The sequence below is a fragment of the Marmota monax genome, unplaced genomic scaffold (genome assembly GCF_021218885.2).
Source record: "Marmota monax isolate L192 unplaced genomic scaffold, Marmota_monax_Labrador192_F-V1.1 WCK01_AAM20220418_F8-fsc00190, whole genome shotgun sequence".
Lineage (NCBI taxonomy): Eukaryota > Metazoa > Chordata > Mammalia > Rodentia > Sciuridae > Marmota > Marmota monax.
The window spans coordinates 1626274-1652672 of NW_026693010.1; the positions used below are offsets into that span (position 1 = coordinate 1626274).

The window sequence follows — 26399 nt, forward strand, 5'->3', positions numbered from 1 at the left end:
TCATAAGTGACACTGCCTTTAATTTTCCTTTCTGGTGTGTCTCCCAACTTTTGCTATCAAATTCACTTAGCTTCAAAATGAGCTGCAGCCTGTGCTTTCTTCCTGTCCCAGGAGTTGTTCACTAAGGTTCCAGCTCTTCTGTGACTGGTGAAATCTTCTGGAGCCCTTTGGGCTTGAGCTTTTATAAGAATGGGCCATTTTTAGCCTCTTGATTTTGGATGGCGGTTAGAATTACTAAACTGGCAGGTAAGGGTGAAGCTTTGCACACTGACTTAAGAAATCTGAGGAAGGGGATTGGGGTTTTGGCTAAGTGGCAGAGCGCTTACCTAGCATGTGTGAGGCACTGGGTTCAATTGTCAGCACCACATACAAATAAATAAAGGTTCATCAACAAAATATTAAAAAAAAAAATCTGGGGCTGGGGATGTGGCTCAAGCGGTAGCGCGCTCGCCTGGCATGCGTGCGGCCCGGGTTCGATCCTCAGCACCACATACACACAAAGATGTTGTGTCTGCCGAAAATTAAACAATAAAAATAAATAAAAATTATTTAAAAAAAATAAAAATAAAAAAAAATAAAAAATAAATCTGAGGAAGCCTTTTCTGCACTCCTGAAAACCACATCTGTAGTTTGTGGCTAAAACTTCATAGGAGACACTTGTCCAATGGTAGCTGGTGTTTCCTGCACAAGTTGTTCTTGAGGTTCAGGGGTATAGTCGAAAAATAAGTGCATGGTATCTCACAATTGGCTGTGCAGGCAGGACTGTCATCCTGCTGCCCCCCACCCCACCACCCCGCGCATAGATGGCAGGAGGGAAAAGCAGGCTGGCACACAGTGAAGATACCTGAACCGGGGCTGGGGATGTGGCTCAAGCGGTAGCGCGCTCGCCTGGCATGCGTGCGGCCCGGGTTCGATCCTCAGCACCACATACAAACAAAGATGTTATGTCTGCCGATAACTAAAAAATAAATATTAAAAATTCTCTCTCTCTATCTCTCCCTCTCTCACTCTCTCTTTAAAAAAAAAATGATGTAGGAATAACACGAGCATGGAGAATAATAAACTCTTGTCCTTCACCCAAGCTATACACAGAAAAAAAAAATGTTTAAAAAAAAAAAGATACCTGAACCTTTGTTGTGGTGCCAGGTAGTGCAACTGAGCCTTTGTTGTGGTGCCGGTTACTACAACTCCGGAGGATGCATTGGGAGCTCACTATGTCTGCAACTGAGACTGGGCCTCTATCCTTGACCCAGCTCTGAGAGGAGTGGGGTTTGGGCAAGCCCACAGGAATTGATGGAATGAAGTCATTGAACAGCTCTGGGGTGTGGGCCTTTAACTAGGACTTGGATCCAGAGCAGGTGGGAAAGAGACTGTTGAGTAAGTCCTTAAAGGTAGTAAAAACAGTGAACAGAGTATCACCAGAGAGGACATGCTCCTGTTGTATAGGGTCATTGCCATGAAGAAGGGAGGTGTTCCTCTGGCCTAGGTGGCTTTCCTTTGCAATTATGAATTGCTAAATTTGGTTTGCTGATTTTTTTCTAGAATAGGGAACTGAGGACCATCACCCCCACTGAGGGAAAAGCTTTGAGTTTCTGTCTCAGAGGAGTCTGGAATGATAGGGCAAGAAGTGAGGTAGGGTAGAGGAAATAAACAGATGGGAGATGATTTTTTTTTTTTAAAGAGAGAATTTTTTAATATTTATTTTTTAGTTAGCAGCGGACACAACATCTTTGTATGTGGTGTTGAGGATCGAACCCGGGCCGCACGCATGCCAGGCGAGCGCGCTACCGCTTGAGCCACATCCCCAGCCCGAAGATGATTTTAATTTAATTAATATGATTTTAATTCAGGAGTTCCACATGCTTTTCCAGATCTGTTTCTCCCAAGTTCCTGAGAAATCTGTAAATTTACCTGTGTACTGTTAATCAACCTTCCAATAAATAGATTAAGCAAAAAGAGATGACATGTTTTTAGGGAAGGGGTACCATGGATTGAATCAAAGGGCACTCAACCACTGAACCACATCCTCAGCCCTATTTTGTGTTTTATTTAGAGACAGGGTCTTACTGAAGGCTTAGCAGCCTTGCTTTTGCTGAGGCTGGCTTTGAACTTGTGATCCTTCTCCCTCAGCCTCCCTAACTGCTGGGATTACAGGTGTGCATCACAGTGCCCGGCAAGAGATGATAGTTTAAGAAATCGTAATTTAGGGAGTTTTCCAGTGTTATCTACTCATCAGATAGTGAAGACCACATCAGCTTAAGGATCCTGAGAATGACCATAAACCATTGTGAGATCACAGACTTAGATCATCCCTATGTGACATTCCATACTGTACCCCCCACCCCAACCAAGTTTCACGTAAAAGAAAATCTGGTAACCCTCAAAATGCGCCTCTCACTCCCTAGATGGCCTACAAGAATATGCTTTCCCTAAACTTCCCTCTTTGCTGTTTTCTGGCACCTTCTTTATTGTCATGTAAGCCAAGGTACCTGCTGGTCCTGAGTCAATTCTTCCTCTCTGAAAACACTACCTCCTGCTCCAAACCCTGGCTGGTAGAGGGAGAGATCCCTCGGTGGGAGTGCTCCTTGGTGGAGAGCCAGGCTGGGGCACAGAGGTGGGTCTGGGGAAGCTCATACCCAGTGTGTGGGTGGGAGGGCAATGTCCTGGGGTTGTCCAGCCCAGCAGGTCACTGGTAAAAAATCAAAATGATTCCAACATGGGCTGGGGTTGTGGCTCAGCGGGAGAGTGCTTACCTAGCATGTACAAGGCCCTGAGTTCAATCCTCAGCACCACATAAAAATAAATAAATAAAATAAAGGTATTGTGTCCAACTACAACTAAAAAATAAACATTAAAAAAAAAAAATGATTCCAACAACTGGAAGCTTAGTTTCCTCTCCCTCCCAGGGATGAAGTTCAGCCTGACAGGCGAGGACATGTAGGTTCCGCCTCCCCCAAGGGGGCAGGACTGCAAGGCTGCCTGTCCCTGAAGTGTCAGGTTCTAGCATGCCTCCCAGGGGCCCACCCACAGGGAGCCTGCCCACGCACAGCCCTCCTGCCCAAGTTCCAAGACCAGGCATTGTGGCTTATACTGTGCGAGCTGTAAATTACAGTCATTATCCTTGCTACCAGGGAGTCAGCCTTTTACAAAAGCCTCTTGCCTCCCTAATAGCAGCTGCCTGGTGAACAAAGAGATGTATTTATTTATGGGGAAAAATGGAGAAAGATCCTGCCATGCTTGAAGTCAAAAATCTCTCAAAGTACAATGGAAAAAAAATGGAGACTGACTGGAAAAGTAAGAAGCAGTAGACAGGTGTGACAAAGCACTGCTTGCTTTGTTACCACAGGCAGCCTGGAAAGGCCCTTCCTGGCAGGAGTCTGAGAGGAGGAGAGGGAAGTAGTGGGAAGATGGGGGAACAGTCCTCTGTAGCGCCTGTCTGCTGGAGGGGAGGGCACTTGGTGACAGCACAGAGTGGGGTACTGGCTTGCCTGTCTGTTGGGACTCCTGTCTCTGCCAGTATCTACATACTATAGCTGCAGAGGCTTTGGGGGAGTCCAGAAGCCTTTTTCTAAAATATATTTTTTTATTCCAGAAACTTTTTTTTTTTTTCAATGCTGGGGATCAAACCCATTGAGCTGCATCCCAGTTTTAAAATTAATGAAGTAGTTTGTAGAACTCTACTGACTATATGGAATTTATACAAAAGATGTCATGTTTTGTTATCATTTGTAAATTGTGTGCTGTACATTCTTATATGAAGAAAAGTTGTATATGTGCAACATTTCCTACCACCTCGATGCCAGAGGGGGTCTTCATCATGGGCCACCAATGTCCCCATGATTTCTCTCTGTTCCTGTCCCTGTAGCTCCCATACCATCACCACCTGCCCATAGAGAATGGCTCATGCTCAGAGCCACAGCACACCTAGAGACCTCTCATCTGCCTACAGGGATCTTCAGAGTGTAGGCTTCATGACTGCTGTGTAAATAGTGTAGGCTTCATGACTGCTCTGCAAATGCTGGTTAAATTTGATAGAACATTCCAGCTTGTGATAACAATTGACACAACATCCAAAACTCATCACTATATCGTATTCATGGTGATTGGGTTTTTCTTTTGCTTTTTTAAAAACAATCATAAAAGGTTTAACATGAAATCATACAAATAAAACTTGTATAAACAAATGCCCATTGAGTCATAAAAGCAAAGGACAAAGTAAAAACAAAACTAATTGGTGGCGACATGCAGTTGGACATACGTTGTGTCTTGTACGTTAAACAGTTGTCTTAGATCAACAGAAGACCAGTCTTTGGTGTGGTCCTCCAGGATGGATTTCTCCAGCATCCTCCTTTAGTAGGACTGGGAATTCTTGACAATTGCCAACCCTCAAGATGCCTTCAAGTGCTGGCTGACCACTAAGGTCTGCATATCCCATCCACGGTGCCTGCAGTTAGACCCAGTGTCGTCCTGTCTGCCACAGCTACTGTAATTCTGATCTTCATCTTGGGCACTGTGGAGTTTCTACATCCTTCATCCTATGATTACTAAACCCTTGGTCCCAGTGTGGCCCTGGATTGGGCCACCAGCTACGGGCACCGCTTCTTCCTCTTTGTTCTTTTTTTTTTTTTTTTTGGTGTTGGGGATTGAACTAAGAGCGTTGTGCATGTGAGGCAAGCACTCTACCAACTGAGCTATATCCCCAGCCATCCCTCTTTGTTCTTGATGCCACCTGTGTACTTCTTCTTTTTTTAATATTTTTTTAATTGTAGATAGACACAGTATCTTTATTTTATTTATTTTTATGTGGTGCTGAGGATGGAACCCAATGCCTCATGCATGCAAGGCAACTCTACTAATGAGCTACAACCCCAGCCCCTGTGTACCTCTTTTATGTGCAACTTAATTTCACAGTTCCCACAACCAGTTTGATATCTGCTTTCACACATTTTCTTTACTGGTCTTCATCTGTAAATGTGTCAAAGCAAAATCCTCTTTTTCATTTGTTCTTATATCCACAGGAAGTTCAATGTTTTTAGTCTCTCCAAAGGCTCCAAAATATTCTTTTTGTTCTTCAGAAGTATCTGGATCCACAAAAGCCTGCTAGGGCGTTTGTTTCCTTTTTAAAGCTTTGTCCTTTTGAGGACTATCAATTTGCTTTCCAGATTTTAATTCCAAGACCTTATCAACGTTAGCATTTTTGAAAAGGACAAATCCAAATCCTCTTGATCATCCAGTGACTGCATCTGTTTTAATCGTGCACTACAACTTCCCCAAATAGAGAGACATAGTCAGATCCTTTTGCTTGTGTCCCAGCTGGAACCTCCAATATTTTACTGTTCAATCCTCTTATGCGGGCTAGTGTTATTATTCTGGCCCCCTCTGAATTCCTTTCTGTGGGTAAACTCTTCAGCTTCTCCAAGGTGTCGTTGCTGTGGGCACGGGGATCCGTCGGCAGGGGGCGCTGTGTGCACGGGGAGCCGTCAGTAGGGTGAGCTGTCGGTAGGGTCCGCTGTTGGGGTGCGGGTGGGGCTGTGTCCTGCCGCGCATTGTTAGTCCCAGCAATAGAATATGGTGCGTAGCTGGGTTGAAAATATAATTGTTTTGTTTGTTACTGAGGAATGAACCCACGGGTGGTCTGCCACTGAGCCATACTCCCAGCCCTTTTTATTTTGAGGTAAGGTCTTGCCATATCATCCAGGCTGGCCTTGAACTTGAGATCCTCCTACCTCATCCTTAGGAGGCACTGGGGTTACAGGTGCATACCATGCCCAGCTAAATTTTCCCATTTAAAAAATTTACTTTATAGCCGGGCACAGTGGCACATGCCTGTATTCCTAGAGACTGGGGAGGCTGGGGCAGGAGGATCTCAAGTTCAAGACTCAGCAACCTAGAGGAGGCCCTAAACAACTTAGTGATACCCTGTCTAATACAAATAGGGCTGGGATGTGGTTCAGTGTTTAAGCCCCTCTGGGTTTAATCCCCAGTACCCACTCCTCAACTTTTTTTAAACTTTATTGAGGTCTGATTATATATAATAAAATGAATACACTCATTTTTAGTGTATGGTTCACTGACTTTTGAAAAAGGTTTTGATTTATTCAGTTATCTTCCCAGAAAATTCCTAATGTTGTACAAGTGGAATCACACAATGTGTGTCTGTGTTGAGCAGTACATCCCTGTTGTATGCCCCAGTGGGTCACCCTTGTTGCTGAATGAAGTTTAGTTGTTCATGGAGGAAGGGCTCCGAGTGCTCTGTTGGAGGTGGAAGTCACATTGTTGGAGACCAGTGGCATGCATTTCTATCAAGATGCAGAAGGTTGTCACCACCCACACTCCTTGTTGCCCCTCCTCTCCTGCCACCAGCACCTGTCTGTTCCAAAACAACATCAACAGGATAGTAGAGTGGCTTCTTTGGTTAGTATGCTGTGTTTGCGATTCATCCTATGGCATGTTGAGTGGTGGCTCCAGTGTGGACCCACTGTACTGGTTTTTCTCTTCACTAGGGGAAGGGCATTTATGCTGTTTCCAGATTCTGGTTATAAACACAGCCTCTTCCAATAGTTGCATGCAGGTTTTGTATGAACATGTGTGTATCCATTCCTTGGGTGAACACCTGGAAGCGGGGTATGGGGTTGCATGTTATGTATGTCTGTCTTTGTGCTGGCCTTGTTTCTGAAGGGGTTGTCATTTTGCGTTCCGAATAGCATGGGATGGGAGCTGAATTGTTTCTGGTCCTTGATGCTACTGGTATCACAGTTGTTTTGTTTTAACTATTCTGATAGGTACAGGGTATGGCATTTTGGTTTTGGTCTGTATTTCCCTAATGAGTAATGATATTGAGCTTATTATTTTTTTTTTGAGAGAGAGAATTTTTAATATTTGTTTTCTAGTTTTCGGTGGACACAACATCTTTGTTTGTATGTGGTGCTGAGGATCGAACCCGGGCCGCACGCATGCCAGGCGAGCGCGCTACGGCTTGAGCCACATCCCCAGCCCTGAGCTTATTTTTATGTGTTTGTCACCTCCATATCTTCTTTGGTGAAATAATTGTTCAAAAAAACTTTTTTTTTTTTTTTCAGTACTAGGGATTGGATCCGGGAGTGTTCTACCTCTGAGCTATAGCCCCCACCCTTTTTATTTTGAGAGAGGGTCTCACTCAGTTGCCCAGGCTGGCCTCAAATTTGTGATGCCCCTGCCTCACCTCCTGAGTAGCTGGAATTATAGGTGTGTACCATCAAGCCCATCTTTACTCAAATATTTTGCCCACTGTAAAGTTGGGTTCTTTTTTTCTTTTTAATATTCTTTTTTGTAGTTGGACACAATGCCTTTATTTTATTTACTTATTTTTATGTGGTGCTGAGGATCAAACCCAGTGCCTCTCATGTGCTAGGCGAGTGCTCTGTCACTGAATCACAACCCCAGCCCGGGTTCTTTTTTTCTTACTGAGTTTTGAGAGATATTTAGGTATTCTGGGGACAATCCCTATTTCAGATGTGCATATGTTTTCATCCAGTTTATGGCTTATTTTCTCATTTTCTACACAGTGTTTTTAGAAATGCAAAATATCATTTTAAAAAATTTGTAGTTGTAGATGGACACAATAACATTATTTATTTATCTATATGTGGCACTGAGGCCTGAACCCAATGCCTCACACATGCTATGCAAGCACTCTACCACTGAGCCACAGCCCCAACCCCAGAAAAGCAAAATGTCTTAACTTTAATGAAGTCCAATTTTTGTTTTATGGATTGTGTTTTTGGTATATCTAAGAAGTCTTTGCCTAATCTAAGATTGCAAAATTTTTTTCCTATGATTTCTTTTAGAAGCTCTTATAATTTTAGATTTTACATCTAAGTCTATGAGTTAACTTTTTTCTTTCTTTCTTTTTTAATATTTACTTAGTTGTAGATGAACACCCAGTATCTTTATTAATTTTTTTGTGGTGCTGAGGATTGAACTTAGTGCCTCATGCATGCAAGACAAGCACTTTACCACTGAGCTACAGTCTCAGTCCTCTTTCTTTTTTTGTGGTACTGGAGACTGAACTTGGGAGTATTCTGCCTCTGAGCTACACCCCCAGTCATTTTTAGATTATATTTTGAGACAGGGTCTCATTAAGTTGCTGAGGCTGACCTTGAACTTGCAGTCCTACTGCTTTAGTCACCCAAATTGCTGAGATTATAGGTGTGCACCACCATGCCTGGGACTTGAGTTAATTTTTGTATGTGGGGCAAGGTACAGGTTGAATAAGATTCTTCTCCTCCCTTCCCTCCCATTCCTCCATTTCTCCCTCTTCCTTTTTTGCACCGGAAGCAGAATTATTCCAGCACCATATGTTGAACATGGTGTAATGATATTATTATTCATTTTAGTTATTTAAATTCCATCAGGTTGATCACGCATGTCCATAGTCTAAACTATTCCAGAGGCTGAGGCAGGAAGATCTCAATTTCAAGGCCAGCCTAGACAAGTTAGAAAGACCTTGTCTCAAAATAAAAAATAAAAAGGACTGGGGATGTAGCTCAGTGGTAAAGCACCCCTGGGTTCAATTCTTAGTATGTAAATAAATAAATAAATTTGGAAATTCTCTGGGCATACTGTGGTTTTAAAACAAGAAAACCAGGGAGGGAGTTTAGTAAATATGGGTTGCTGATTTCATCATGTCCGGGGCTTGTCTGATTTTGTGTAATGCCATGCATTCTTTCAAGGTGTCAAGATTCTGCCCTCCAAGAAAATCTTGCCATGACTGGATAGGACCCCCAGATAAATATTCAAACCTTAGACCTGTTCACTTTTACGTCCCAGAAAACGAATCACCGTTGGAACAAAAGCTTAGAGAATTAAGACAAGAAACGCAGGAATGGAATCAGCAATTCTGGGCAAACCAGAATTTGACTTTTAGTAAGGTAAGTACAGGTTTCAAATGAGAATAGAGATGATACAGTAGGCCACTGGAGGGTGCTGGGTCTTTCATGTCTGTTTAGTGTGTCTTAGTCCTGCCCCCTCCCATGCACTGTGTGTGTGTGTATGTGTGTGTGTAGACCTTTTTATTTTAAATTTTACTTTTTACAGTGCTGGGGGTCAAATCCAGGCCTCATACAACTAGGTGATACTCCACCCTGGGTAGACCTTTTAACTTGTAGCTGTACATGAGAAGCACTGGCCATTCATAGATCACAGATCTCAAGATTTTGAGGAAGGAAAGTGAGCAATAAAGCCAGAACCAGAAGTACCTGTCTTACCTGTGTGTTCATGTTTATAAAAATTTAGTGTTTGTGACATATTATCATTATTCCTGATATTCCTTTTTTTCTTTTTGCAGTACTAGGGATTGAATCCAGGGGTGCTCTACCTCTGAGCCACATCTCTAGCTCTTTTTATTTTATTTTATTTTATTTTTTGAGACAGGGTCTCCCTAAGTTGCTGAGACTTGACTTGAACTTATCATCTTCCTGCCTCAGCCTCTCTAGTAGCTGGGATTATAGGCGTGGGCCACCACACCCAATGAGATTTCAAAATTCTTAACTGCTTACTCAGAAGTAAACTATATGAGAAAGAAGTATAAATATTCTAATTGAGAAGGAAAACATCTGAACTTCGTTTATCCATTTGGATGGACGAAGTCAAATGGAATCTATTCATCATGTTCTTTGGATTTATAAACAAGCTGCTTCCCAGAGTTTATTGAACATCTAGTTTTAAAATCCTGTTTCAAGCATGAAACTTTCAACCAAATTCAGGTGGTTTAAAACAGGCTTGAGGTGAGCCATTCCTCAGCAAACCCACGTCAGACTGCTTCAGAATGTGCTGTGGCCTGAGAGAAGTGGAGACAGAGGGGATTCTGACGGTGTCTTCTTTTAGGAAAAGGAGGAGTTCATTCATTCAAGACTGAAGGCCAAAGGTTTGGGCCTGTGCCCTGGATCAGGTCAGTACATCCGTGCTTCTGGCTGATGTGGTGGTGGTATGAGCTAGTGGAAAGCTGGGTGTGGAGGGCAGCAGGGGAATCCATGGTAGGCCTCCCACCCACCTCTGCAGCCTCAGGGTCATCTCCTCGCTTCTGTTGCTCCCAAGGGCTTCTTTCCCTTCGTTGCCTCTTACCACTGGGAATTCCCTTCCAGACCATTGCTCCCTCTTCTCTCTTGGAGTACTGTGGCGCCCTCTCAGGGGACTTCCAGCCTGAGTTCCCAGGGCCTCTGCAACCCCTCCCAACTCCAGCTCTTCCTCCTGGATTCTTGAGTCAGTTCATAAGTGGGAAAGCAAAAGGAAGAGAAGCTGTTCCTTGCCCTTCCTCTGGTTTCCAGGTTTTCCTTTGGAGCATTTCTCAACATTTTTTGCTGCTTTCTGCCCTTGAAACATTGCTGAAGTTCGGGTCCTTGTTAATTCTTTGCCTGTTGCAGTAATTTCCTAGTTTTTTTGCCCAACGTCAAAGCTTCAAATCAGAGACAAGGACACTTTTTCTGTAAAGACTAGACAGTGAATAGTTTACCTTTTGTGGGCTCTACGGGATATCCGCCGGAAATATTCCATGCTGCTGTTGAATGAAGTACTGTGTCCCAGTAAAACTTTATTCACACACACACACACACACACACACACACACACACAGCGTATGGGAGTGAACAGGACTAAGACACCTAGAATTTAGCCTGTAAGTGTTTCCCTTTAAGTCCATTTTATGCACCACAAGCAGACTTTCCACCCAATACAGGTATGACAGTTGCCTCCCAGTTTACGTTCCTGGTCTCTCTTCACCACAGCATGACAGCTCCATTTCTCTGAAGGAACCTGCCTAGCATGGCACCCTGTCCCTGCCTCTCTCACCTGTTTCCTGGCCTGTTGCCCCTAACCAGGCATTTTTTTTGTGCCAGATTACCTCAGTTCCCTTTATCTACCAATACTGCCATTTTCTTTTTGGCCAAAAAGTCTAGTGCTCAAAATAAGCTTTGACATTTTCTCTAGGTTTTGATATCAGGCCTTAATAACATTTCATACTGTTTTTTAAGTAGATGTCTACCGTCAAGACATTATGCTCTTGTCAGGCCCAGTGGCAAATACCTGTAATCCCAGAGGCTTGGGAGGCTGAAGCATAAGGATTGTGAGTTCAAAGTCAGCCTCAGCAACTTAGCGAGGCCTTAAACAACTTAGCGAGACCCTGTCACTAAAATATATATAGAAAAGGGCTGGGAGCCAGGTACGGTGGCCACACCTGCAATTTCAGAGGCTTGAGAGGCTGAGGCAGGAGGATCATGAGTTCAAAGTGAGACATTAAGCAACTCATTGAGAACCTGTCTCTAAATAAAATACAAAATAGGGCTGGGATGTGGCTCAGTGGTTGAGTGCCCCTGAGTTCAATCCCCAGTACCAAGGGGAAAAAAAAAAGAGAGAGAGAGAGAGACATTATTCTCATGGAAAATCCAGAACCATTGACCCCAAAAGCCAAGTCTGTCCTTGGGCTGAAGTACCATTGCCTTCTTGTTTATCCCTAGTCTGGCCAGGATTCATGCAGAAGAATGTGCTGGGGGAGGCAGGGACAACCTTTCTGTCTCTCTCTTTTGGGCAGTGCTAGGGATTGAACCCAGGCCTCCTCCATGCCTGCTGGGCAGGGTCTCCACCACTGAACTGCACCCCAGCCCAGCATGAGAAACCTGGCTTCCGCCTCACCTATCTCAGGTATACTGACAGGCCAGGTCTGGTGGGGCAGCAGCAGGAAAGGGTACTGTGCCCTGTCAATAACACAAGAATGGCAGCTCAGACTTAATGGGGGTCCTGGCTCTGAGGCACTATGCTAAGTCCTTGCATGTATCATCCACAAAGACCAAATGAAGGAGGTGCTGATGATTTTACCATTTTACAGTTGAGGAGCCTGAAGCTAACTGATGGCAGAATCCCCACCCAGATCCCACAGTGAAGAGGTAGAACCTAGATTCTGCCTGAAGGAGTCAGGTCTCCAGGGCCTGCTGGGTTTCAGCAGCCCTCAGTTCATCCCCTTTTCTGTGTTTTTGGTGTGTGAGTGTGTGTGTGGGGGTCTGTATCAGGTAGTAGCAGGCTGGCTCCTGCTGCAGAAGTGGGTTGGGAACTAGCTACTCTCCTAGCAGATGGGAGAGGTTATTTTCAGTCTTATTAATAGCACAGCATCCTATTGATGTTCTGCTAAATGTTGAAAGGCTGGCCTTAAGTGAGATTTTAAAATTAATTTGGTAACAAAACAACAGCATGTATCAGGGAGAGGGAGCATGAACCAAGCCATCCATTTTGGCAGCTGTTCAGACGTGGGGAGGGAAGCTGCTTGTCAGAGGACAGGAAGTCCCAACGAGAGGGGTGGGTTGAGTACATTCAGCAACCCATTGAACATCATGGTGATTGCAATTAGTAGTGTACTGTTCCTAAAGGGTGTTGAGAGTGGATGTAGTACTATTACCACAAAAACAACAGCTCTTTAGGGTGGTGTGTGTCAGCTAGTCATTCTGAAATGTATAATTAAAAGCGTAATGTTGATGAACTGAGGGTGCAGCTGGGTTGAAGAGCACCAAAAAAAAAAAAAAGAATAGAGGGGGTCTGCTTGGCTCACAATCTGCAGGTTCTAGCTCCAGATTGGGTGGACCTGTTGCTTCGGGCCTCTGTTTGTATGGTAGTGGCTAGAGCATGTGGCAGAGCACACTGCTCATTTCATACCCAGGAAACAGGAGTGAGAGGAAGTGGCCCTCAGTCCCCTCTGAGAGCATGCCCCTGTGACCCAATGACCTCCCATGGGCCCCACTTCCTAAAGGTTTCTCTGCCTCCTCTTGTGCCACTCTGAGGACCATGTCTTCAACACATGGCCTTTGGGGACATTCTAGAGCCAAACTGTAGCAATGTGGGAAGTGAAAACATCCTGTGTCCTTAGGACTCCTGTGATATCTCCCGTGATGCTGCAGGAGGCTCAGCACCCAAGAGCTGGTGGAGCAGAGCCTCTGCCATGGCCTGTCTTTAGTGGAATCAGCAATGCTTGGATTCCTTCCTTTTTCCTTTTCATTTTTAAACTTTTGTCTCCTACTCTTTTACCCTTCTGTAAACTGGCTTCCCATGCCTCCCCCCACCCCGGTTTGTCCCCCTCACAGTCAGTGAAGCCAGCCTGAGGCTGGCCTTTCCCCAGGCAGACTTCCAGCTGCTGAGCCCTGTTAGCCAGGCAGAGGCGGGCTTGTGTTGAATGAGCCGGGCTGCTGCCATGGAAACGCAGGATGGAGGCAGCCTGGGGGGCTGGGCAGACAAAGGGGTCAGTGTGCAGACATGTACAGTTAGCCATGAACAGTAGATGGGTGAGCACTAGTGGCAGAGATGACACGGCCCATTTGGACTTTTGAAAAAGCTGCACCAAGTTTTTGTTAGTAACAAAGTGATTGTGAGGAGAAAAAGTTGTCAGACTCCAAACTTTGTAGTGTATCTGAAACAACAAGGCATGGTTTTGTGTTTTCTGCATTCACAGGATGATTTTCCTGCTGAGAGACTGTGCTGGTGGAGTGAGCTTGATGGTTGGTGCAGCATGAAGTTCACATGAGGGTCTAGCTGCACATGTCACACACATGCCAGAAAGCAGGAGAGTAAAGGCCAGAACTGTCTCGCCAACATCTGTCTCACTGTGGGGAATATGCAAGTTTAGCGGGGTGTCCCTTGCAGAATTATCTTTAATTGCAAAGGGCAGAAAGTGTCTCTAAATCCAAAAATAGTGGGATAGATAGGGCTTGGGTGGCCCATCCACTCACTGCATGTTTACTGGATGACTAGCCATGGGGGAAACTCTTGGTCTTCTCCAGGTACAGAAAGCAAAATACGTTGACTTCCATTCTGTTGTCCCTAAATTAAATGTCACTGTAAGGTGGGCAGCACAGTGGGCGAGAGGGTTCCTTCTTGTTTCTTTTATCACTTATGTACTTGTTCTTCAGGAGCTGGGTTTCCTATCAGCTGGTGTCTAAAGCACCCGGTCAGCGCCCCATCAGTGGTGATGGGATGGATTGCTTCCCCTCCCCCACTCCCACTTATGTTCAGTAACAAGCTGCAGTGCTGGCAGCTGTGGAGATGAGCCACTTACAAAGATTCCTGGTACCCTTGCTTTCTACAGAGCATCTGCCTAGGGGTGTTGGCACTGAGGTGCCCACAGGCCTATCCTGAGAGCCCCTTGGGAGTCCTTGGGCATGGCAGTGCTGCTTAGTCTGCATTCAGTGTCCCTCCTGCCTCGCTGACCAGTGCCAGGTCTCAGAGCTGCCTATGAGGGTGTGCTTTTATGACCACATGCTGGAGATGAGGGAACGGCACAGGAAGTCATCGTTCAAGGCCACACAGCTAGTTGGGGACAGAGACTGGCTCTGTCTATCCAGTGGAACAGTTCCACTGCTGCTGCTGGGAGGAGCTGCTTTTCCCACCTCTTCAGTTCCTCATGTGGCCATGAAAGGCTAAGAGAGGCCTCAGAAGCTGACTTGGGGGCCACAATTCATTCTCTCTCTCTCTTTTGGTAATGAGGATTGAATCCAGGGGCACTTAACCACTGAGCCACATTCCAGCTCTTTTTTATTTTCCATTTTGAGATAAGGTCTTCCTAAATTGCTTAGGGTTTTGCTAAGTTGCTGAGGCTGGCCTCAAACTTGTGATCCTTGTGAGCTGCTGGGATTACAGGCATGTGCTACTACTGCACCCAACTATTGGGAGGCACACAGCTCTAAGAACCATGAAGGCCACCTCCCTCAAAGCTGCTGCTGCTGCTTGCCCTCATCCACCCTGTGCCTACCTCTGGACTCCGCTCTGGTACTCTTCAGCCTGGCACCACTGTCCCTCATTCAGAGCGCCTCCTTGCACCTCCACCTGCCCTCCTGCCTGGCCTGGTCCTTGGCCTGGAGTGACCCCCTCTACCCTGCAGGGCCCTGTTCATCTTTCACACCAGCCCACAAGTCATCTTTCCTGCAAGCCTTTGTCACCTCTTGCCCCTCAGTTAATTACTTGCTCCCATCTTTGCTCAAGTAGCTTCCATCCTCCTAGTCAGTCATGGTCCTTGAGTCCCAGCATGGTCCTCCTCACTGGGGACAGGTTGGAGGGGGCAGAGCTGTGGACATGCCAGTGGGGCAGGAGGGGAGTCTGCAGACAGAGGGTTACTGGGACACTGCAGTGCCAGGTGTGTAGATCCGAGAAAACTAGCAGGAAAGTAGGGAGGAAGTAAGAGGAGAGGGTGCTGAGCAGGAGGGCAGCAGGGGAAGACAGGGTAATAGGAAGACTGGCCAGGAGAGGACTTGTGAATAAACTGCCTTGTGTGCATTGCATAGTAGATAACTGCTGAGCCGTGACCAGAGTCTGACACTCGCCTTGCTCTGTGTCAGCAGTAGTGCATGGGACACCGTGGCCATTGCCTGCATTGTGCAGTTGAGTAAACAGAGGCACAGATAGGAAGTCGCCTGCACTGCCTAGTGAGTGGCAGAGCCAAGGCTGGATACAGCAGCGCTGCGGAGCTGAGCCACCATCTGCTCCAGCCACACACACTACTGCTTGGGCCTGGCGGGTGCCAGAGCAGTGTGGCTCCTGGCCTCTGTTGTGAGGGGACAGTGTGCTTGTTTCTGTCTGGGAACATGCACTTGGTCAGCTCCTAGCTGACTGACCTGAGCATCCCAGTGGGCTGTGGCCTCAGCATAGCCATGCTGCCAGGCCACGGGTCTGCTGGAGGTGGATGGCAGGGGATTAGAGCATAACACCCCTACAGGGTGGGAGCCTGGCTGCTTCTCTGCCTCAGCCCTGAGTGTAGTGCCCAGGCTCTTACAGGAGATGGTAGTTCTTGTTCAGGGCTTGGGCCTGGAAGCCAGGGTGCACTCTCTCACCCTTTCCCCACCACACAGTCTCATTCTCTCACCCACCACTGCTGGTGCAAGAGCCTGGGCCTGAGCTGCTCTGCGGATTTCTGCCAGGGCCTTCTTGGGGCTTGTGAATGGGTGATTCCGAGAGTGGCACCATCCAACCATGGGGATGGGCTGTGTCTGTCCCTGCACCAGCCCCCCGCCCAGCACCCTCACTCAGTGTTCTGAGCCCACTGAGCAGGCAGGCTCCTGCCTTCCCCGGGCTGGGAGGCTCCTCACTGCCCCGTCACAGCTCCTTGGTGAGGGTCTGTGTACACTGGCCCAGCATGGCAAGGCAGGCACGTGCCATGGCCTGCATAGGGCCTGGAGTCTCCTGTAATTAGTAGGTCTGATGATACAGCATCTAACTTTTTGGCCCTTAGTCTTTTTTTCCTTTCTGAGTTATAATCCACATACCTTAAAATTGACCCTTTGAAAGTGTGTAATTCTGGGGTTTTAGGGTTCACAGATCATCCGCACATCACTGTCTAATCCCAGGACATTTCCATCTGCACAGAGGGAAACCTCTACCTGTTAACAGTTAGTTTCAGTTCCCTCCAGACCCCAAAGGCACCAGTCTGCTGTCTGTATCTGGAGTTACCTGTTCTGCACATGGCAGATAATGGATCATGGAGCATGTATCTGCCTGCTGCCTCCACCTGGGCTTACCCTGTGTCCAGCTTGTCCATGTTACAGTGCTTCCGAGATCCTTCCTTATGACCAAATGCTGTTCCGTGCTATGGATGGAGTGCGTTTCCTCTGTCCCTCAGTTGAAGGATGTTTGTTGTTCCTTGTTTGACTATGACTCATGCAGCTGTGAGCAGATGTGTGCTGTGTAGTATACCTACAGGTGAACTACTGGATCCACAGGTCTCTTCCTCCTGACACCAAGTTCATGGTATTGGTATTGTTTTGTTGTTGTTGTTGTTTTGGTTGTTTCTTTCTCTTTCTTTCCTTTTTTTTTGCCTTATAGGGGATGGAACCTGGGACCTCCATGCTAGATAAGTACTCTATCATTGAGCCACACCCCACACCCCAGCCCTTTTATTTTATTTTGATAAAGGATCTCACTGATCCCAAGTTGATCTTAAACTTGCGATCCTCCTGCCTCAGCCTCACCAGTAGCTGAGATTACAGGCGTGCCCAGCTACATGGTTATATTTTTCAACCCTATTTGTCCAGTTCTCCATACCAACTGGGTGTCTAGCAATTCAATTCAATTCTGATACATTCTTCCTGGAGTTGCTGTCAAATCCCACAGGTTAAAGGGCTCAGTCCCCAAGACTGCTCCCACTTCAAAGGCCAGTCCCACCTCCCAGACTTGTGACTGACAAGCTATAAGTCAGGGTCTCTCTGACTCCCTTTGAAGGCTTTGTAATTTGCTGGAACAGAATTTTTAGAAGTGACTTACTTACTGCTACTGGTTTATTACAAAGAATACCAATCAGGAAAAGCTAGAAGAGAGACACTTGGGGGCTAGGTTTGCGGCACAGACTACCATGCCTCTTCCTCATGCCACCTCCCAGCACCTGAAGAGTGTGCCATGCTGGAAGCCCTCTGAACCCCAAGGTGTAGGGGCTTCCTGGAGATTTCATTAGGCAGGCATGGTGGATTAAGTCATTGGCCATCTGTGATCAGCTCCATCTCCAGCCCTGCCCTGCCCTGGAGATTGAGTTAGACTTCTAATCAAGGCTTGGTCTTTTTTTTTTTCCTTAATTAGTTATACATGATGGTAGAATGCATCATCATACATAAATGGAGTATAACTTCTCATTCTTCTGATTATACATGATGTGTACATGTAATGTGGAATTATTATTTTTTTAAGAGAGAGAGAGAATTTTTTAATATTTATTTCTTAGTTTTTGGCGGACACAACATCTTTGTATGTGGTGCTGAGGATCGAACCCGGGCCGCACGCATGCCAGGCAAGCGCGCTACCGCTTGAGCCACATCCCCAGCCCCTGTAATGTGGAATTAAACCAGTAGGGTAATAAAGTTCGATTCATTCTACTAACCTTCCTACCTCCACACCCCCTCCCCTCCCTTCACTCCCCTTTGTCTAATCTAAAGTACTTCTATTCTTCCCTAGCCCCTTCCTCTTACTGTGAATTAGCATCTGCATTTCAGAGATAACATTCGGCCTTTGGTTCTTTGCAATTGACTTATTTCGCTTAGCCTGATATTCTCCAGCTCCATTCATTTACCAACAAACATGAAAATTTCATTCTTCTTAAAGGTTGGGTAATTTTCTGGTGTGTATATATACCATATTTTCTTTATCCACTCATCTGTTGAAGGGCATCTAGTTTGGTTCCATAGTTTAGGTATTGTGAGTTGAGCTGCTATAAACATTGATGTGGCTGCATCACTGTAGTATGCTGATTTTAAGTCCTTTGGATATAAACCACAGAGTGGGATAGCTGGGTCAAATAGTGGTTTTATTCTAAGTTTTCTGAGGAATTTTCACACTGCTTTCCACAATAGTTGCAGTCCCAACAACAGTGTATGAGTGAACCTTTTTCCCCACATCCTCACCAAGACTTGGTCTTTGTGGCACCCAGGCTCCATCCTAAAGTTGTCCAGGAGCCCACCAAGAGTTGTCTCATCTGAGCAAAAGAAGCTGCTGTCACTCAGCCCACAGTTTGACCAAGATTGCGTTATTATGCATGCTTCTTGCCCCACTTCAGCTCTCCCTTAGTTTAAACCTAGAGCTTCTTGTCAGGGCCACAAAAGGCAGGACTGTGGACCAGGGTCCCTTGCCTTCCAGTGTAGCTATACTGATTCAAATTTCTTTCCTGTCTTCACCATCACTCCTGTTTTCAGTTGGCATCTTGGTTTTCTTTCTTACCATTCTTTTTAATATTTATTTTTTAGTTTTCGGCGGACACAACATCTTTGTTTGTATGTGGTGCTGAGGATCGAACCCGGATCCCAATGCCAGGCTAGCGCGCTACTGCTTGAGCCACATCCCCAGCCCAGTTTTCTTTTTCTTTTTCTTTTTTTTTTTTTGTGGTGGTGCTAGGGATTGAACCCAGGGCCTTGTGTGTACAAGACAAGCACTCTACCAACTGAGCTACATCCTTGGCCCCAGTAGAGTGTATTTTGACGTAGTTTACATACATGGAGTATTACTTATTCCAATTTGGATCCCATTCTTGTGGTTGTACACGATGAGCAGTTTCACTGGTCGTGTATTCATATATGAGCAAAGTTATGTCTGATTCATTCTACTGTCTTTCCTATTTCCATCCCCCTTCCTTCCTTTCATTCCTCTTTGTCTAATCCGGTGAACTTCTATTCTTCCCTCCCAACCCCCTCTTGTTGTTTGTTAGCATCTGAATATCGGAGAGAACCTTCAGCCTTTGGTTTTTTGGGATGGACTTATTTCACTTAGCATGATAGCCTCTAGCTTCATTCATATGTCTGTCTTTTTGTGTGTGTGGTACTGGGGGTTGAACCCAGTGTGGTGTGCATGCTAGACAAGTGTTCTTACTCTCTGAACTGCCAAACTACATCCATAGTAATTTTTAAATTTTTACTTTTTGGCGGTACTGGAGATGGAAGCTAGGGGCACACTACCCCTGAGCTACATCTCCCAGCCTTTTTTGTTTTTAATTATTATCATGAGACAAGGTCTCACTAAGTTACCCACTTTGGCCTTGAATTTGCAGTCCTCCTGTATCAGCTTCCTGAGTAGCAGGGATTACAGGTGTGCCCTATCAAGTCTGGTTTTAAGTCTATTATTTTTGATGTTATAGTGAGTGGAGTTGTTTTCTTAATTTTATTTCAGATTATTCATTGCAGTCAGGTGAGTGGCATATGTCTATAATTCCAGCAACTCAGGAGGCTGAGGCAAGAGGATCACAAGATGAAGCCAGCCTGGGCAACTTAGTGAGACACTATGTTTAAATGAAATGTAAAAAGGGCTGGGAATGTAGCTCAGTGGTAGAATGCTTGCCTAGTGTGTGTGAGGCCTGGGTTTAATCCCAAATGCTACAAAAAACAAACAAAAGGAAATCAACACCAGCTTGTTTATTGCTAGTGTGTAGAAATAAAATTGATATTTGTGTGTTGATCTTGTATCCTGTAAGCTTGCTGAATTTGTTTATTAGCTCTAATAGGTTTTTTGGATATCTCTTGTCCTGAAGTCTTTTTTTTTTTTTTTTTTTTTGGTGCTAGAGATTGAAGATAGGGGAACTTCCACTGAGCTATATCCCCAGCCTTTTTATTTTTTATTTTGAGGCAGAGTCTTATAAGTTGCTTAGGTCTTTGCTAAGTTGTCAAGGCTGGCTTTGAACTTTCGATCTTCCCGCCTCAGCCTTCTGAGTGACTGGGATTATAGGCAAGCACCACTGTGCCTGACTTGTCCTGACGTCTTAATGTTGAATTTTACTTTCAGGTCAAAAAGCAACCTTGAATGCAGAAGAAATGGCTGACTTTTATAAGGAATTTTTAAGTAAAAATTTTCAGAAGCACATGTATTATAATAGGTAAGTGTTTCTTTCCTTCCTAAAAGTTGGATTGGGCAAAATTATTTTCTGACCGGAATTTAGCAGTTTTGAGATTTATATCAGAGGTAGAAGTGCATGATTTTGTCCACTTCACTCTCACTTTAAAATAAAATGGCCAGCCACGGATTATTGGCATGATGCCATGGCAGTTCTTGGACACTAGTTCATTGTGCTTCCTTGAGAAGCCTGTGCAGGGTAGGAAGGGTGCAGGCTGAGTGCAGACATTGGCTGGAAGCAAGGAGGCTGTCAGTCAGCTTCCCAAAGGTGGTGGCTGACAAGATGTCAGGCAGATGCATTCCTTTGCATTCCAGATGACTGGTCGAAGCTTACAGGTCACCTCAGTATGGCCACACTACCAAGTCGTTAGTCTAGAAATTGGTAAACAGAAGGAAAAATTCCAAAGAATGCCCCACTTTTCTGCCTTTCCTGCACTAGCAGTGTCTCATGGTGATCACACAAAGCAGCACTGCCTCTGTAGGAGAAAGACAACCAATGCAGAGAGATGACTTAGCAAGTTCCCATTTTCCTAATGAAGTAACAGACCTACGCAACAGTCACGCTGGCAGCCAACACCCCTGGCTGGAAGACTGGTGGGGATGGAATAATTAAGGGTCAGGATGACACACCTGCAGCCCCAGCACACACACCATGGAGCAGGGCAGCCTCTGTGACAGGACGGAAGCACAGATAATGCCCTGTGTAGGGTTCTTACAGAAGATGGAGTTGCAATGTGGTTGGGCCTTCAAACAAAATGCTGGTTTGCAGGGAAATACTAAAGGGGCAACGTAGAAGACAGTGTTTGAGGTGAAGCTTGAAGATGCCCAACACTGAGGATTCTGCAAGCCAGTGAGTCAGGCTCTTCAACAAGTAGCCAGGAAAACAACAAAAAAAGGGGCTAGGGTGGTAGAGCATTCCAGCATACTCAAAGGCCTTAGTGTCATCTCTGGCACCAAAAAAGTGGCAGGGACAGGGGGCAGCTATTGTAGACTATTCATGCAATGTCTAGGCTTGTTTGGGCCCTGATTGACACACAGCAGCTGTAAAGAAATGTTTGAATGAAAGAGAGATTTGGGCAGATGGAGGAGGTTGGGCAGGGACTATATATTAGTTATGGATCATCTTAGATGCAGTGATGGTATGGTGATTATGGGTTTTTTAAAAAGATTTTAGTGAGTTATAGATAACATATAAAACAGGGACACAGTCATATCAATGTTTATAGCAGCACAATTCACAATAGCTAAATAGCTAATAATAACCAACCTAGATGCCCTTCAGTAGATGAATGGATAGGGAAACTGTGGTATATATACAAACAATGGAACATTACTCAGCATTAAGAGAATAAAATCATGGCATTTACAGATGATGAAGTTGGAGAATATAAAGCTAAGTGAAGCAAGCCAATCTCAAAAAACCAAAGGCCAAATGTTTTCTTTGATATGAGGATGCAGTCACATAATAGCGATTGGGAGGGATCATGGGAGGAACGGAAGAACTTTAGATAGGGCAAAGGGGAAGGAGGGGAAAGGAGGGGGCAAAGGGGTAGGAATGATGGTGGAATGAGTGAGATATCATTACCCTAAGGGTATGTATAAGACACAAATACTTTGTATACAATCAGTGACTTGAAAAATTGTGCTCTATATGTGTAATATGAAGTGAATTGCAATTCTGCCATCATGTATTACAAATCAGAATAAATTTTAAAAAAAGGAAAAAAAATACATGTACATTTAGAGAGGCTAAACACGCACCCCCCCCACACACACACACCCACACAAACCCCCAAAACAACAACTACAATCAGGTAGGGAGATTACAGAATGTCAAGACATGAGAATGTGTAACAATCTAATATGATCTCAACAGTTAATCCTAAGGACATTAACAAGAAAGAAGGAAACTGAGAAAGTAAATAAAAACAAAACAGTATATTAATAAATATCAAATCAAAATACTGACATGTATACCAAGATGGAATAAAAAAAAAGATAACATGTAATATACTGGTATATCCAGGTGAAATGATAGATTGGTAGTTTAGATTTGCTTTAAAATATAACAGTGACAGGGGCTGGGGCTGGGGCTCAGTGGTAGCGCACGTGCCTGGTATGTGTGAGGCACTGGGTTCGATTCTCAGCAGCACATATTAAAAGAAAATAAATAAAGATCTATCAGCAACTAAAAAAGTATTTTAAAAAATTTAAAAAGGGCTGGGGATGTGGCTCAAGCGGTAGTGTGCTCGCCTGGCATGCGTGCGGCCCAGGTTCGATCCTCAGCACCACATACAAACAAACATGTTGTGTCCGCCGAAAACTAAAAAATAAATATTAAAATTCTCTCTCTCTCTCTTTAAAAAAAAAAAGGCTTTGTTTAAAAAAAAATAAAAACATAAAACAGTGACAGAGTCAGATGGACAAGTGAGGGAAGACCAAGAGGACACTGATGATAGTTGAGGGTGAATGAGCTCCTGAGAGGAGCCTTGACCAAAGATTAGTCCTGAAGCATCTGGGTCCTGCTCCTAAGACTGTGGAGCATCTCTCTGTGCTGGTTAAGCTTTTAGCCAAGTGAGTGTGCGGGCCAAGAGCCTGTCTGCACCAGACCTGCTCCCCACTGGCTTGATGTGGATGGCACAGGGCACCCTTCCCACCCCATCAGGCAGGTGTCTGCACTAGTGACAGGAGTCTGGCTTTTCCGGAATCCCAGACCTTGGTCCTGACAGAACTCCGGTTTTGCCTTCCCCGAGCCATTTGTCTTAGACACTGCTCCTCACTGCAGCCTCACATCAGCAGGTGGAAACAGATGTCCTCAGTCAGGGAGTGTGGAGGTGGCAGAAAGCCAGCATGCTCACCTCTTGTGGCTGCCTTAGCACCCTGGGTTGTTCTCCTTCCTTCACACTGAGGTCCCGAAATCACTTGTGTGACTCTGAAATAGAAGCTGCACAGACATGTGTCGTCCTTGCGGCATCCCCAGCTTGACCCAAGCTTTTGTTGTGCACCTCCCCTCACATGAGCTCTCCAGGCTCCTCCCATGTATAGGCTTCTGTCAGCTTCTGTCCAGTAACTGGCAGGCAGTGCAGACTCCCCCAGCACAGTATGAACTGTTTCCTTAGAATCAGCTTACGCAGAAGCACAGGTCCCTCACAGGAGGAGCACATGGAACATCACGATGTCAGGCTCGCCAGGAGTTAGCTTCTCACACTGCAGTGCTTCTGCTGTGTGCTGTCATGCAAATAAGGGCCACATCAAGACTGACCCACGATTCCTGCAGAGCCTGCTGGCTGTGGCTCTTTAGTCCTCTTGCATCCCTCCTTAGTTATCTCTCCAAGAAGGCCACTAGACAGAGGGCAGGCTCTTAGGAGTCCTTCAGCAAGACCAGAGGATGGGGGCAGGTGCTTCACCTGCACCTGTCCTGATGGGAGGGCAGGAGAGGTGCCTTCTGTGGAGACACAGCTTGGGGCAGGGGAAGACCTGGGGAGGAGGGCAGAGCAAAATTCACCTCTGCTGGAGCTGCTTGCTTGTCAGGCCTCATCCCTGGGGCTCATCCTGGATGCCTCCTGTTTCCCTGCAGAGACTGGTACAAGCGTAATTTTGTCATCACCTTCTTCATGGGGAAGGTGGCCCTGGAGAGGATTTGGAACAGGCTGAGATGGAAACAAGAGAAGAGGAGCAGTTAGGAGTCCATCCTGATGCTGGCCCACCAGAGCCTGGGTTCCACTTACGAGAGCCCTGGGCCTCCGACTCCTGGCAGGACCACCTGCTCCCTCCTGACCTCGGTCCCAAGCTGGCTTGTCATCACAGAGGCAATGTTAAATAAAGCCTAGCACAGCATGTCTGTTTTCTGAGTCTTGAATTTCACCAATGTAGGATAGAACAGTGTACAAATGTTAATAAAACTCACTTGAAAAAAGTGACTCAGTGATGGGAATATATTTGGAAGCTGGTGGCTGCCAAGTGAAGCGTCCACTCACTGCAGTATTACTACCTGACCTGTGAGTTAGTAGCACGTCATTGAGTGTGCAGGGCCCAGGCCCTGACTATAGCATGGTTATCTTGAAACATGAACAGGTGAGGCAGTCTCTGTCCAAGAGACTAGCGATGACAGAGAAATGCCTTCGAGCTCTCCTGCCCTGTCGTAGGGAGGTAGGACCTCAGCTTCCATCCTCACAGTCTGGTGAGGAGAATTGCTGGGTACCTGCAAGGGTAGAGGGGGACACAGTGATTGTTGTGACTGTGGGACTCTTGGATGACGTATGTTAAGGTTTGGGTCTGGAGTGACCCCCAGCTGATGGTGCTGTTGAGAGAAGGTAGGTCACTGGAGGTGTGCCCTTCAAGGGGCTCTTGGGGCCCACCCCTTCCTCTCTGCTACCTGGCCAGCATAGGGTGAGCAGCTCTGCTCCACCACGTGCTCCTTGCCATGATGCTTTGCCTGACCACAGGTAAAGGAAATGGAGCCCAGCCGGCCGTGGATGAAGCCAAAATAAACCTTCCTTCCTCAGGTAGTTCCTGTTGTCACAGCAATAGGAAGCTGGCTAGCACACTCCTGGGGAGTGCTTCTGCTGAGGGTCCTCTCAGACCCTGAGTGGTCTGCCTGGTACAAAGACAGTATAGTCATGAGCAAATGGGCTGTGCCCTTCAGCTCAGCTGGTGGCTGGCGGCTGGTGGCTGGCGGCTGGCGGCCAGGGCAAATGTTCATATGGTGCAAGGACTGTTGTAACATAGCTTATCTCATTGCCAGCTCACCTCCCTAAGGTCCTCAGGGATCCTGGGTCTTTCTTCCTGGGGTTTCCAGGAAGAAAGGTCAAAGAGCTCTGGTCAGAGGTGGGCAGGGAGTGTCAGGACTACAGTTCTCTGGGGTTTGAACCAAGGCTTGGTGGCTGCTAGGCAAGCACTGTACCACTGAGTTACACTCCCAACCTGAATTGCCCGTCCTCACAGTGAGCAAAGCCCCCAAATAGTGTCAATCCCAGGGACCACCTGCAGAGACACTGGCTTCCAGCCAATGGGTGACTGGTGGGTAGAGCCAGTCCCCATCCAGTGGCAGTGGCTGCAAGCACAGAGTGGGAAGCAGAGCTGTGGGCCAAGCAGAACTCTCACTCGTGCCCTCTGGAGCCCCTCAGATCCTCAGGCCAAGAGTGCTGTATTCAAGGGTGGCTCACAAGTGAGCCAGAGACAAGCACAGCTGTGTGAAGACAAAGCTGAATTGCTAAGTGCCTCGTTAAGTTGCTGAGGCTAGCATTGAACTTGCATTTCTCTTGCCTCAGCCTCCTGAGCCACAGGGATTAGAGGTGTGTGTCACCGCACCCAGCTCAGAAGTCTCCATTCTGTACAGACCCTGTGCATCTCCTGCACTTGTCATCCAACATGAGCCATGTGGTAAGTTGGGGTCCAGCATTGGCAGAAGAATAGTTCCGGCTGAAGACCTGCGAGTAGTAGTCACAGTTACCTGAGTGGTGTTCTGTCTTTGGTGCCAAGAGGTTCGACTTGATTCTTGGTGTTCAGTGTGCTGCTGGATTTTAAGTGCTGTATGCAAAGTGTCAAGAAATGCTTCACTGTGCTACCTTTTTGGATTCTTCAACCTTTTTTTATTATTATTTATTTTTTATGGTACTACAGATAGAAGCCAGGGCCTTGGGTTTGCTGGGCTGGTGCAGAACCACCAAGCTGCCCCCAGCCCTTCAGTGGGATTTTATCGTCACTTTACATGTTTGCCCTTGACATTATGAGGACAAAATTTAACCAGTAATTTTTCGTGGCAGTGCTTTTTAAAAAATAAAAAGTACAGTCTTTTTATTTTTTTTCTGTCAGTACTGGGGATTGAACCCAGGGCTTGGTGCTGCTAGGCAAACACTGTACCACTGAGATATATTCCCAACCTGGATTTTTAAACATTTAAGATTAAATGGCACACCTGTAATCCCAGCAGCTCAGGAGGCTGAGGCAGGAGGATCACAAATTAAAAGTCAGCCTCAGCAACAGTGAGGCACTAAGCAACTCAATGAGACCCTGTCTCTAAAGTAAAAGTCCAAAAT

The 26399-nt window shown here is 46.0% G+C and overlaps 1 protein-coding gene across 2 annotated transcripts in view; it reads left to right on the plus strand.

Annotated features, from left to right (window-relative positions):
- The window catches only part of LOC124098286 (cytochrome c oxidase assembly factor 8), a 28674-nt gene extending 4476 nt beyond the window's left edge, over positions 1-24198 (plus strand). For both annotated transcript variants that reach the window (XM_046453068.2, XM_046453067.1), the window contains exons 2-5: positions 8712-8909; positions 9865-9928; positions 20254-20344; positions 23939-24198. In XM_046453068.2, coding sequence (XP_046309024.1) covers positions 8712-8909; positions 9865-9928; positions 20254-20344; positions 23939-24044 — 459 coding nt within the window. In that variant the 3' untranslated portion in view covers positions 24045-24198. The remainder of the gene's footprint in view (positions 1-8711; positions 8910-9864; positions 9929-20253; positions 20345-23938) is intronic.
- The last annotated feature ends 2201 nt before the right edge of the window (positions 24199-26399 follow it).